At 41.0% G+C, this 12,457-nt stretch overlaps 1 protein-coding gene across 4 annotated transcripts in view; it reads right to left on the bottom strand.

Moving 5' to 3' along the window:
• PRPS2 (phosphoribosyl pyrophosphate synthetase 2) overlaps window positions 1-12,457 on the bottom strand; it is a 40,956-nt gene that overhangs the window by 17,547 nt on the left and 10,952 nt on the right. For 2 of the 4 annotated variants that reach the window (XM_077815707.1, XM_077815717.1), the window contains one exon: window positions 911-1,009. In XM_077815707.1, the coding sequence (XP_077671833.1) occupies window positions 911-973 (63 nt within the window). In that variant the 5' untranslated portion in view covers window positions 974-1,009. Of the gene's footprint in view, window positions 1-910; window positions 1,010-6,231; window positions 6,416-12,457 lie in introns of those variants that run through there. The other 2 variants (XM_077815690.1, XM_077815699.1) reach the window with 2 other exon arrangements.

The raw sequence follows: 12,457 nt of genomic DNA, 5'->3' as shown, positions 1-12,457 counted from the left end.
AAAGTAATGTCTATTATAAATTAATTTCTTATTATTTTAATATTAAATTACTATTAATAGTCTTAATATTAAAAGAATAAGTGCTAGAAATGAACACTGATATTTCAAGACTGAGAAGATACAAATATTTTTTTCCCCCTGTAATTCTTGTACAAGATTGCAATGCAATAGTCTCCCACTTCTGAGAAACAGGTTAGAGTACAAGTAAAAAGGACTTTGGTCCACACTTCAACATCTACTGTGACTGGTAGTTCTGGTTAACTAGAACCTCAAGACTGGAAAAAGCGGGTGTTTGCTAGTAAGAAATAAGAAAGCTTGATAGTGCTGTGTACAGGGACACTGAACAGTGACTACCATGCATGTATGGTTCTACCTAAAGCTATAAACTCTTCACTTTCATTAACACATAATTGACAAAATAGAAGTGAAGAAAGAGTTATAGCTTACTGTTACATTCAATTAACACTCATGAATTAGTATGCAAGATTAGAAACCCCCATTATATTAGCAAAATACTTTAGTTGTACTAAATACTTACAAAATACAATAAATAGAAGCCTGCCTGTGCATGGTATGTGCTGGGGGTTCTAGTACACTTTGAAGTTTTACCCAATTCTATCAAACACTCAGATTTAGAGATATGAATGAGGTTAATATTAGCAAGTCAGTTACTTAGGTCAGGCCTGGTCTCTACCCAGAAGCAAGGTTTGTTTCTCTTAAATTTTCCCTTAAAACTATGTATATTTAAATAATCTTTGGTACACAGTTTCCCTTCTCCCTGGAGCATCAGAATAGCCTCTCTCACAGCTGTGAGAAAAGCAGAAAGGAATGTGGTCTGGTAACAAGCTTCCCTATTGAGTTAATGTGATAGGTTAACTCCTAGCTGCAGTCAACAAGAGCTTGTAATTACCTGTATCTGAGAGGCATGCAAATCCATGGTGATGATGTGGTCAGCCCCAGCAACGGACAGCATATTGGCAACAAGTTTTGCCGAGATTGGAGCACGACTCTGGAGGAACAAGCCATATGTTTCACAAAATTGTAAAAAGATACAGTCAAATTAAATTTAAGAGACTTATATTAGTTACACATTTAGAGATTTCGCTTTACCTCTTCTGTAATATCCCAACCTGATATTGTTTCTTAATCTCAGATAGAACAAAACAAAAATATCAACATAATGATGCTATGGAAAGTCAATAAAGTAGATAAATGGAATCAAGAAATGGGACAAATGACTAAATGGGTAAAGAAGAATTCCTCATGTCCAAGAAATGTATCCGAGTTAGACATTTAGTGGCAAGTCTTGCTATTAATGCCATGAGACCCTGATAGACCATATTACTTCTGAATGTTTAAATTAGTTTGCTCATTCTACTTATTTCCTGGTAAATCACAGAAAGGGAAGGGGGAAAAGAACTCTAAATCAGCAAGGTAAGGCAGAGAACACATTCATTATTTTAATCTGAAGAGAAATCTACTTCTTGCTCACTATTTCAAGTTTCAATGCATCTTAAGTCACTGCTGGCTTTCCTTCCAATATTGCCACTAACAATTCTAATTTTATTTTAAGCAGCTGAATATTTAATACATTTGCCATTACTTAACTTCCCAATTTCCTCCTTACATAGTCAAAATATTTCCAATTTTAAAAGTTTACACATACATTACTATTGGCAAAATTTAGAAGCTATTTTTTTTAATGTTAAGCATGGCATTTAATAATTTCAGAAACATTGCACTAATATTAATAAGCACTCAAGATGGTACAGTCTTAAATCAAACCTAAATACAATTATTTATTTTACATACCTATATACAAGAATATCTACTTAGAGATATTAGAAAAGAAAAAATCACCCCCCCCAAAAAATTTGGCCACAACTTCCCACCCTCAAAACTTTGTCTAGCTCTATAGCAAGTAGAGGAAAAGGAGACAAAACAGCAAGAATTCCCAACTGTTTTAATTACAAAGTTGGTTAAATTTTAATCAGCTCTGATTATTTTCTCTTGTATATACTAGTACCACTGTCATACAGGTTTGATTTTTTTAAGGGACATTGCACTAAATTCTGAGGATTGGTAAACACCTGCAACACCAATGATTTCATACCTTGTGGGATTTGATTCTTAGGGCATGGCTACACTTGCTGATGTAGAGCACCGAGTTAAGCCAGCCCTCGGAGACTGCAGTTGGGAAAGTGCTGCAGTGTCTTCACACTGTCAGCAGCAAGCATGCTGGCGTGGCCACATTTGCAGTACTTGTAGTGGCATTGGGAGCAGTGCATTATGGGCAGCTATCCCACAGAGCACCTCTTCCCATTCTGGCGCTGTGTCTTGTGGGAGAGGGCAGGGGAGTGCAAGGTATTCTGAGTCCTGTCCCAATGCCAGTGATGCATTGGTTTGCATGCCAGCAATCCCTGTGCTTCTGTCCACATTTGGCGCCATCTTTCAACGGTTTTTGTACTGCATACTCTGTCTTCCCTTTTGGTCTGCAGGAATGGAGCCCGAACTGCTGAGGAATATGCTGATGGGTCCTGCCAGCATGTCATGAATTGCAGTCGAGTTACTCCTTAAACTACAATCTGACAGTGAGGAGTCAATGATGTCGACTTGCATAACGCATACAACACGAGATTGCTTATGGCATTCACAGTGGTGAACATGTCTGTGGAATGTGGCTTTTGGGCTTGGGAAACAAGCATGATGATGTGATACCCACCCCTCAGTGCAAGTCTGGGATGACGAGCAGTGGCTGCAGAACTTTTGGATGAGAAATGCCACTTACATGGGACTGTGTGCTGAGCTCACCCCCACCCTGTGGCGCAAGGACACAAGATTGAGAGCTGCCCTAATGGTGGAGAAGCGGGTGGCTATTGCAATCTGGAAGCTGGTAACTCCAGACAGCTACTGATTGGTCGCTCAGTTTGGAGTGGGAAAGTCGACCGTTGGAATCGTGTTGATGCAAGTTTGCAGGGCCATTAAATCAGATCCTGCTCAGAAGAACCAGGACTCCGGGTAACATGCATGACATTGCGGATGGCTTTGCACAAATGGGTTTCCCTAACTGCAGAGGGGTGACAGATGGGATTCATATTCCAATTCTGGCACCAGCCCACCTAGCCTCCGAGTACATTAATAGGAAGGGGTATTTCTCTATGGTTCTCCAGGTGCTTGTGGATCACGGTGGGCATTTCATTGACATTAATGCAGGCTGGACCAGAAAGGTGTAGGACGCCTGCATCTTTCGGAACACTGGCCTGTTCAGGAAGCTGCAAGCCGGGACTTTCTTCCCAGACCAGAAGATCACCGTGGGGAAGTCGAAATGCCCATTGTGATCCTTGGAGACCCCGCTTACCCTTTAATGCCGTGGCTGATGAAACCCTACACAAGGAGCCTTGACAGCACCAAGGAGCAGTTCAACCACAGGCTAAGTTGGTGCAGAATGACTGTGGAGTGTGTTTTTGGCCATTTAAAGGGCCGCTGGCGCTGTCTGTATGGGAAGCTGGACCTGGCCGATGACAGCATCCCCGCCGTTATATCCGCATGCTGTACCCTCCATGACATTTGTGAAGCGAAGGGTGAAAGATTCACTCAGGCACGGACCTTGGAGGTTCAACACCTGGGAGGCTGAATTTGAAGAGCCAGAGATTAGGGCTATTAGAGAATAGGGCTGCAAGGATTAGGGATGCCCTGAGGGAGCAATTTGAGGCTGAAAGCCACCACTAATGTTTGGTGCCCTGCATGGGAGTGAAGTGCAATGGATCCAATGTTAGTAGGAATTGGTGTTTGCTATGTATGATGCACTGAGTCGCAGTGCCTGTTGCTTTCCTGGGCTACGGTATCTTTTACTTAATGGTGGCTGGGTGGTGAAGCCACAGGTGTTGGAAGCACCTGGTGGTGATAAGTACCCATATGTTGGGGAAAGTGGGTTCGAGGTGACATGGGGTCACAAGGGAAAGAGTTTTGGGACAAGGGCTGAGGGGGTGGGTGGGGGGAGCAGCACGGAAGTACACATTCCTCAGCTCCTTCACTTTAACCCTGCACTGCAGGGCATACCAGTCTTGGCCTCTTTCCATCATGTCCCTGGATATCTGCCCAAAGGTATCGTAATTCCTATGGCTGGAGTGCAGCTGGGACTGGACAGCTTCCTTCCCCCAAACACTGATGAGGTCCAGCACCTCGCCATTGCTCCATACTGGATCGCCTGGTGTGTGGAGGCATGGTCACCTGGCAAGATCTGAGAGCACTCCATGCCTTGCTGAGCAAACAGGAAGGGGATTTTCAAAATTCCCAGAGAATTTAAAGGGCGAGTCTGATAGCTGGTCTCCTGAGGGCAGGGCAGTAGAGTTCGAAGTGATGACCCGAGTGGCTAGAACACTGTGGGACGCTTCTGGAGGCTGATCAGAGCGCATTAATAGACCAGGGCATCCACACTGGCACTCTGGTGCTCCAGCAAGCATCATGCTTCTCATGGAGGTGGATTACCAGGAGCGCTCCAGTCATGGAGTCTGGGCCCTCTATGTGCCTTGCCAGTGTGGATGCATTATGAGTTAGGATGCCCGGAGGTGCTTTAATGCGCTCTAACTCGCAAGTGTAGTCATGCCTTAGAGGAGAGGGGGAGGAGAGAGGGAGAAGAGGTAGTTGCCAGAGAGGAGGTGGAGTGGAAGGGATATGATCCTTGAGGGGTTCCTTCAGGTTCTCAGCACTGGTAGCAAACCTACTTCCTGGTGGAAGATGTGCTGTATGTATGATCCAGGGCATAAAACTGTCCTTTTCTATTTGGCATTGGTGAGGTCTCAGCTGGAATACTGGTAGCAAACCTACTTCCTGGTGGAAGATGTGCTGTATGTATGATCCAGGGCATAAAACTGTCCTTTTCTATTTGGCATTGGTGAGGTCTCAGCTGGAATACTGTGCACAGTTCTGGGTGCTAACTTCAGTAAAGATGTGGACGAACTGGAGAGAAAATCCACAGGAGAGCAAAACAGGTTTAGAAACCTTGACTGCTGAGGAAAAAGTTAAAAACTGGGCATTTTTAGTCTTGAGAAAAGATGAATAAGGGAAGGACCTGATCAGTCTTCAAAAAAGTTAAGGGCTTTTATACAGAATTCGGTGATCAATTGTTCTCCATGCCCAGTGAAGGTAGGGCACTAGTAATGGGCTTAATTTGCAACAAGGAAGATTTAAGTTAGATATTAGGGAGCACAGATCCAGAACATCCAAGTAAGTGTTTAACTTGAAAGTATCAGTTTTCTATTAACAAATTATCTTACAGCATTAATACCATGTCCTACTCAAAACAACTAAATATCTAGCAGCATGACTGAAGAGTTTTCCAGGTAAACGGTTTCATTAGTACAATGACTGTTCCTTCCCCTTCAAGGGGATGCTAATGGAATGTTTTACTGTTAGATTACACAGAAAAAGGGATAGCTATCTATCCAAGGCTCCCATTCCCATCTTCACTAGCTACCTGAAGAATGGTTAGAGCACTTCAGTTTTCCCACTCTAGTGGTCGTTCTTCACTTCTACTAACTTCTTCTCTTTTCCTACATCTCTATGACCTCTATTATGTTTAATAAAATATATCATGCGTTTAAGTATTTATTTATTAAAATGTAACAACTGAATTAGTTTAGAAAGGGTATACTCTTTTTTAATGTACAGAAGTGTTGAATTACAGACAGACACTCTCCAAAACAATACAGCCCTCAAAACTGAAGTTAACTTGTTGTAGGAGTTTTCCTAACTAGAAGACTGAAAAAACACAATACCTGCACTTGTGAACAGAATGCTAGCTGAAATTGTTTATCAAAATATAATATAATGGCTTGTCTTACTCATTTTGGTTACCAAACAGTCCTTTAAGGATTACATAATTTTTGAGGAAGGCAAATATTGGCAAAGTAAAGAAGTCTCGTCAGTCTCCTAGAAGCATTTACAAAAGTATTCATAGAATCATAGAATATCAGAGTTGGAAGGGACCTCAGGAAATCTAGTCCAACCCCTGCTCAAAGCAGGCACAATCCCCATTTTTTTTTTTTTGCCTCAGATCCCTAAATGGCCCCCTCAAGGATTGAGCTCACAACCCTGAGTTTAGCAGGCCAATGCTCAAACCACTGAGCTATCCCCTCCCTGATTAGCTTTAAAAATTTCGATTGGGACAAATAGGAAAGAAATTAGAGTGTAGTTTGATACTGGCTTTGTAATTCAACACACCTCACCTACCTTGTCTTTCTTATCTTGCCTGGCATATGGAAAACATGGAATTACTGCAGTCACTCTGGACGATGATGCAATCTTGCAAGCATTAATCATTATGAGAAGTTCCATCAAGTTATCATTGATTTCTCCACAGCCACTCTGGATAATATACACATCTTCCCCTCTCACACTTTCACCAATCTCTACACTGAAAAAAAGTAAGGTTGGGCCAATGAATTATTTAAAGTACTTAAACAGAAGAAAGAATTCTAGGATCAAACAATTCTGAGTTCATGAAATGGATTTTTAAAAAGAAAACTAATAGCAGCTCTCAGTAGTTCTAACAGTCCAATATGTGTAGATTATATAATTGTTCATTTAGCACATACAGTACATTTTACTATGTCTACTGCAAAAAAAATCTCAACTTTGCTATTTTACTTTAAATTCACCATCTAAAAGGTTTATACCAAGCTGCATAAAATAATTATTGTTGATAAAGAACAGAAGTCACTCTCATTCAGTCTAACACTGAGGCTATGGCTACACTAGAAAGTTTACAGCAGCACCACTGTAAGCTCTTTAGTGTGGTCACTAAGACAAGAGGATAGAGCTCCCCCGTTGACTTAATTAATCCAACTCCAACGAGTGGCAGTAGCTATATCAGTAGGAGAAGCTCTGCATTTGACATAGCACTGTTCACATTGGCACTTAGGGGTATGAATAAGCCACCCCCCTGAGCAGCAGAAGTTACACCAACCTAAGTCACATAAATTATGCTGACATAAGTGGTAGTGTAGACAGTGAAAAGAAAATCTTAACCTGTTTTACATGGTCTCATTGCCGTCTCCAAAGGAGGTTTGGAGCACTAAAAGATCATGCCCATGAAATAATGCTAATCTATCTTGTTAGATGTTTTAATCACTCCACTTGTTTCTTTAGCTAGAGAAAATATTTGCCTTTAGACAGCTTTATAAAAAACAATGAATTTTTTCCTCCACACTAACACACACTATTCAAATCAAGAAATAGATACTGTTCTCAAATGCAGGTGAAAAGAAGCTTTTACTTCAGCTCATAATTGAAAATGCTTAACAACAGCCTGCTTTTTCTTTTTTAAACTGGGTTTGCTTTCTTTGTTTCTCTACACTGGAACACAAGAGGTTCCCTTTATTTTACTCTCCCGTCTTCCACAGATTTACAACGTTCAGTTTTTACACAAAATTAATGCCTTATGCTTCCCAAGAAACTGCAGCATGCAATGTATGACATCTTCTACCACAGCTAAAGCTCATTTAAGAGGGGAAAGCAAATTTTAAAAAAATACAATAGGCCGAGCACAGAACAGTACAATACTTTTACTCCCTACAAGACTAAAGGGCAAGAAATCAAACTCTTGAACCAAACAGAGACCTTCTACATGGTACAGTACTAATCACAGACATTAAACTAACTTAACAGTGTTGGTGTAGTCATGTCAATCCCAGGATGTGAGAGAAAAGGTGGGTGAGGTAATATTTTTTTATTGGGTCAACTTCTGTTAGTGAGAGAAGCTGTAGAGCTTACACAGAGCTCTTCCTCAGTGTCACTCTGAATGTATTTCCTAGACCTAAAGAGCAGCTCTCTGTAAGATTGAAGGCTTGTCTCTCTCACTTACAGAAATCAGTCCAATTGAAAAAAAAAGTTTATAGCTATACAGCCTCAACACCTTGTCTCTTTTCTTTAAGCATACACAACATAGTATTCTTGTCTTAGTATTACCATGCAGGAAGTACTTTTTCTATCAGCCCATTTAAATCCATGTCTATATTTGGGTTCATAACTCAATGAGCCAGTCAGATTTATAAAGCTTCAAATGTCCTAGCCACACTGCCACAAATGCAATCACAAGGAGCTGAAGCCCTGCTCATAAAAGAAACTAGAGGGAGAAGTCATGGTTTCATGAGGTCCTATAGCTTGGGAACTCACCCTAGTCCTAGTTCACCACCCTTCAGACTGACCCATTTGTTTTCTGTAGCTGCAAGGAAAAAGGATGACTCTGGTGGGAGACCATAAAATCATAACTATATTTTCAGATGCTTTATTATAATTATGAGGATTGTAGAAGTATACACCCTCACTATATCATAATTGATAGTTACAAATCTTAGTCTAACAAACCTGTACCTAGATCCCATCTACAGTACAGTACTGGATGTTGAACATGCATGCAAAACAGGAAAACGACAACGACTAGCTTCTGCTGGATATCTGGATGCTTTCATTTGCTGGATGGAGTAGAGCAGCAGCTCTCAACCTTTCCAGAGTCTCCGGATTGATTTGTCTTGCATACCCAAAGTTTCCACCTCACTTAAAAACTTCTTGCTTACAAAATCAGACATAAAAGTACTAAATTGTCACTGCTAACTATAACTGAAAAATTGCTTACTTTATTGTAAGAAATCAATTGGAATATAAATATTGCACTTACATTTCAGTCTATAGAGCACTATGAACAAGTCACTGTATGAAATTTTAGTTTGTACTGACTTTGCTAGTGCTTTTTATGTAGCCTGTTGTAAAACTAGGCAAATACAGAGTTGTCCCTCTGAAAGACTTCTGTGTACCCCCAGGGGTACGCATACCCTGGTTGAGAACCATTGGAGCAGAGGATCCTGAAGCTGTAGTGAATGACTGGCTTCATGTAGATAAGTGTACAGTGATCACCATGCTGACGGATGAAGACATCATTGCTGAAGTGTTGGGGAGGGGCGAGATGTCAAATACCCAGAAAAATGAAATTAAGGAGGCAGACGAATCAGTGCCCCCTGCCCCATTTGCATCTGAGGTAGTACAGGGGTTAGAGACTGCTATTGCATGGATGGAAATATCAGGTTGAGGCAATAAATACCTTACAACTCTGTCAAATGCGGATATTGGCTCAGAGAGCTTCCATGCAACCAGCATGGCAAAGCAAAACTGATGAAATTCTTTTTTTTTTTTTTTTTTTTTTTTAGAATTGAGACTTAATGTTTAGAATTTTTATTTTTTAATTGAATCAAAACTGAAAATGTTCGACTGGTTTTGAATGTTCTGTTTCAATTTGGAATTTGTGTTTGTGTGTTCCTCAATAAATTAAACACAGTACAGGATGCATATCACAAGTAGTTATGTTATTAATTAATTTAGCTAACACCTTTATCCAAAGTGATTTCATTAACTTACTCCAGCAGTTTATCATTCGTGTTTTGACTGTCCTTTCGCTGTAACGAACCCCTGGCTATAACAGACAAAAGGCTTGAATCCCAACAGGTTTATTATAGCGAGGGTGTACTGTAGTTTTTGGTTTTTTTTTAAAATGTGTCATAAAGCACCTACAACAAGGATAGGCACACCTTGTATTGCATGTATACACACATGAACATTACAAACAGAATGGACTGTGCTCACTATTCAATATTTTGTTTTCTCCTTGCTGTTCAATGTGTGGCCCCATTCTGTGCACTAAAGGCAGGGGTCCTGTGGAAAAACAGGAAGTGAACATGTAATTAAAGACTGCAGCATAATGCATATGCACATCAGGTCTGAATTAAGAATGCACAGGCAACCATAAATCTGGAATTTTCTAACTTTTGTGTGCTTGACTATGCAAATTTAGTGTTCTTTTAACATCAGTGTTTGGTGTGCAATTTCCTAGGTTTTTAAAAAAGGCAAAATGGTAAAACAAATCCCATTGGGGGCATCATACTGATGTTTAGATCCACTATAGGCCTCACTTGAGCTACCAGACTAACTGACAGCAATAGTAGGTTTCATCTTCTATGCGGCCCAGCATTAGAGGCAGATGGGTCAGTGGGTTTCACAGATATGTGGTGACAGCAGAGGAACAGTGAGACTGCAGAATCTTGGGTTCCATTCTAGGCTCGTCAGCCTGTTTCCCCCCCACCTTCCCAAGCTTGACTAGTTCCACCTATCCCCTCCATCTGTCCCTGTCTCTTATCTCTTCTCCACCCTGGCTCCTCAGCCCAGTCTCCACACCTCAGACTTCCCAACCCAATCCTAAAGATCCCCCATGCCCCAGGACCTTCCCCCACCATCCTCTAGTCCCAGTCTCACCAGACTCCTTGTCCTAAATCTACTTCTTTCCCTCCCCTCTGCATTTGATGGACTGCTTCCCCCTCTATGCTACCTGGGCACCAGCAGGTGGGAGGATCATTGACAGTACAGGAGACAGACACTTCCTCCTGCCAATTCCAGTGCCCAGTCCCAAACCAGAGCAGTCATTACAGGGAAGGCCTGGCTTCACCCCGTAACCCTGCGGAAGAAGGTTCATGCATTTTCACTCTGCAGGCATGGCACATGAACTCTGGTCAACACTAATAGCTGTGAAGCTTGAGCACACTCTGCGAGGATGGAATCTTTGGTGATTAGCTTGTATGCTCTACCAAGTCTCTACTGATCATATGCAAACCGAGAATTTTCAAAGGCTTATAACTTGGCCAATATTTGGGAGAATTTTCATGGGGATGGGAAAGGCACATCCCTGAAAGAGGCCACACTTCTATCAAATTTCAAATCCCTGCTCCAAAGCATGGGGGAAACTAGAACTGTTTAAAAGAAAGGTTGCCAGAATTTTATAACAGACAAAACAATATTTTTTCCTAGCCTCATTCTCAGAACCATTTTGGCTGAAATTTCCACACACAAAAAAATTCACCCTAAGGCAGACACCTTATAACATTTCATCCCAAATGGTTAAAGTCTGACAAAGTTATAAACAACTGAAGACAGTGCCTTATAATGGGAAGTGTCAAGCAACCTTAAGGATAGTGATGATAATGCCAGGGGTGGAGAAGAGATGACAGATGGAAGGGATAGGTGGAACTAATCAAGCGGGAGGGTGGGGGGGAAGAGGGGAAGAAGAGAAATGGGCTGAAGAGCCTAGAATGATAATGATATTATAGGCCCCACCTATAATAAAAATTAATTTCATGTTAGCAGATGGGAGCATCAGTTTAGGCAGGGACAACAGTGACACACGTACATCAAGTATCCAAATATCCAAGCGCCATTAAAAAAACAAACCACATGGTGTTTGTGCTCATCCTACTAATCTAGCTCTAAAGTGGACTTCTCTCATACTCTTGAGAAAATAATAAAAGACAAAACAAATATAATAAAAATGTATGAACAAATTTCAGCAATGGCCACCTAAGGTCCACTCTTAAGTGCTGAATAAGGATATTCCTCTCCCCCTCCCCCCCAAGAACACAGTAAATGATGAATAAAGAAATCACCACAGCTTTGACTCAGTGCCCTTGTTGAAAACAGCTTAAACAAAACAAACATGTGTTGCCCTAGCATGTGAGAACTCTGGGATAGGTCTGAAGGAGATTAGGAAAATGGTTCCTAATATCACCATGTGCAAGAACCCTGTAACATTTCTTCTGAACAACATCTTTAAAGTTAAAGACTTATTTTTATGCCTATCAGGAGAACTATTACACAAGGGAAAGAGAAGGAATAAGTGAAATATAAAAAGGAGATATTGCCAAACTTGAGAAATATTCTCAGAATGACAGAGAGAACGTTTAGTGGAAGAAAGAGTGTAGCACTTACAAGTAATCAATAATTTGTAAATAGTTATGTAGTTGGGGAAAATTTTTTAAATGAAGTGTATTCATTTTTACTACATGTAGAAGACAGTGTATTATAACATTTTAACTTTCTTTATGGCCATTACTAAAATACTTCATTAAGATAGAACAGCTCACATGAGTCCAATAACGTAGCTTATGCATTCTGTACGTATATACCTTTGGGAGAAGTATATTCCAGTGATTAGAGAGGTGGTTCTCAAACTGTGGGTGGGACCCCAAAGTGGGTCACGACCCCATTTTAATGGGGTCACCAGGGCTGGCTTAGACTTGCTGGGGCTGAAGTCTGAGCCCCTCGATGCAGGACCGAAGCCCAAGGTTACATGCCCTCTGCCTGGGGGTCATATAGTAATTTTGTGGTCAGAAGGTTGTTGTGGTGCAATGAAGTTTGAGAACCTGGAAAAGAACATAGCACTGGGAGCCACGCTGCCTCTGTTCTCTCTCTCAGTATACTAATGACTGTTGCTTACCAATGTCCTTCAGCTAGCCACAACCTTTAAACCTACTGACCCTTTTGGAAATGAGAATAACGTTCCCTTCACTCAAAGTGTATAGAGATTTGAGGCCATGTTTTTCACCTCAGAAATACACACTAATTTTGTAGGCATAAGTGT

The sequence above is a fragment of the Eretmochelys imbricata genome, chromosome 1, assembly GCF_965152235.1.
Source record: "Eretmochelys imbricata isolate rEreImb1 chromosome 1, rEreImb1.hap1, whole genome shotgun sequence".
Taxonomy (NCBI): domain Eukaryota; kingdom Metazoa; phylum Chordata; order Testudines; family Cheloniidae; genus Eretmochelys; species Eretmochelys imbricata.
The sequence above is the reverse complement of the archived record's forward strand: the minus strand, read 5'-3'. Positions and strand labels throughout refer to the sequence as shown.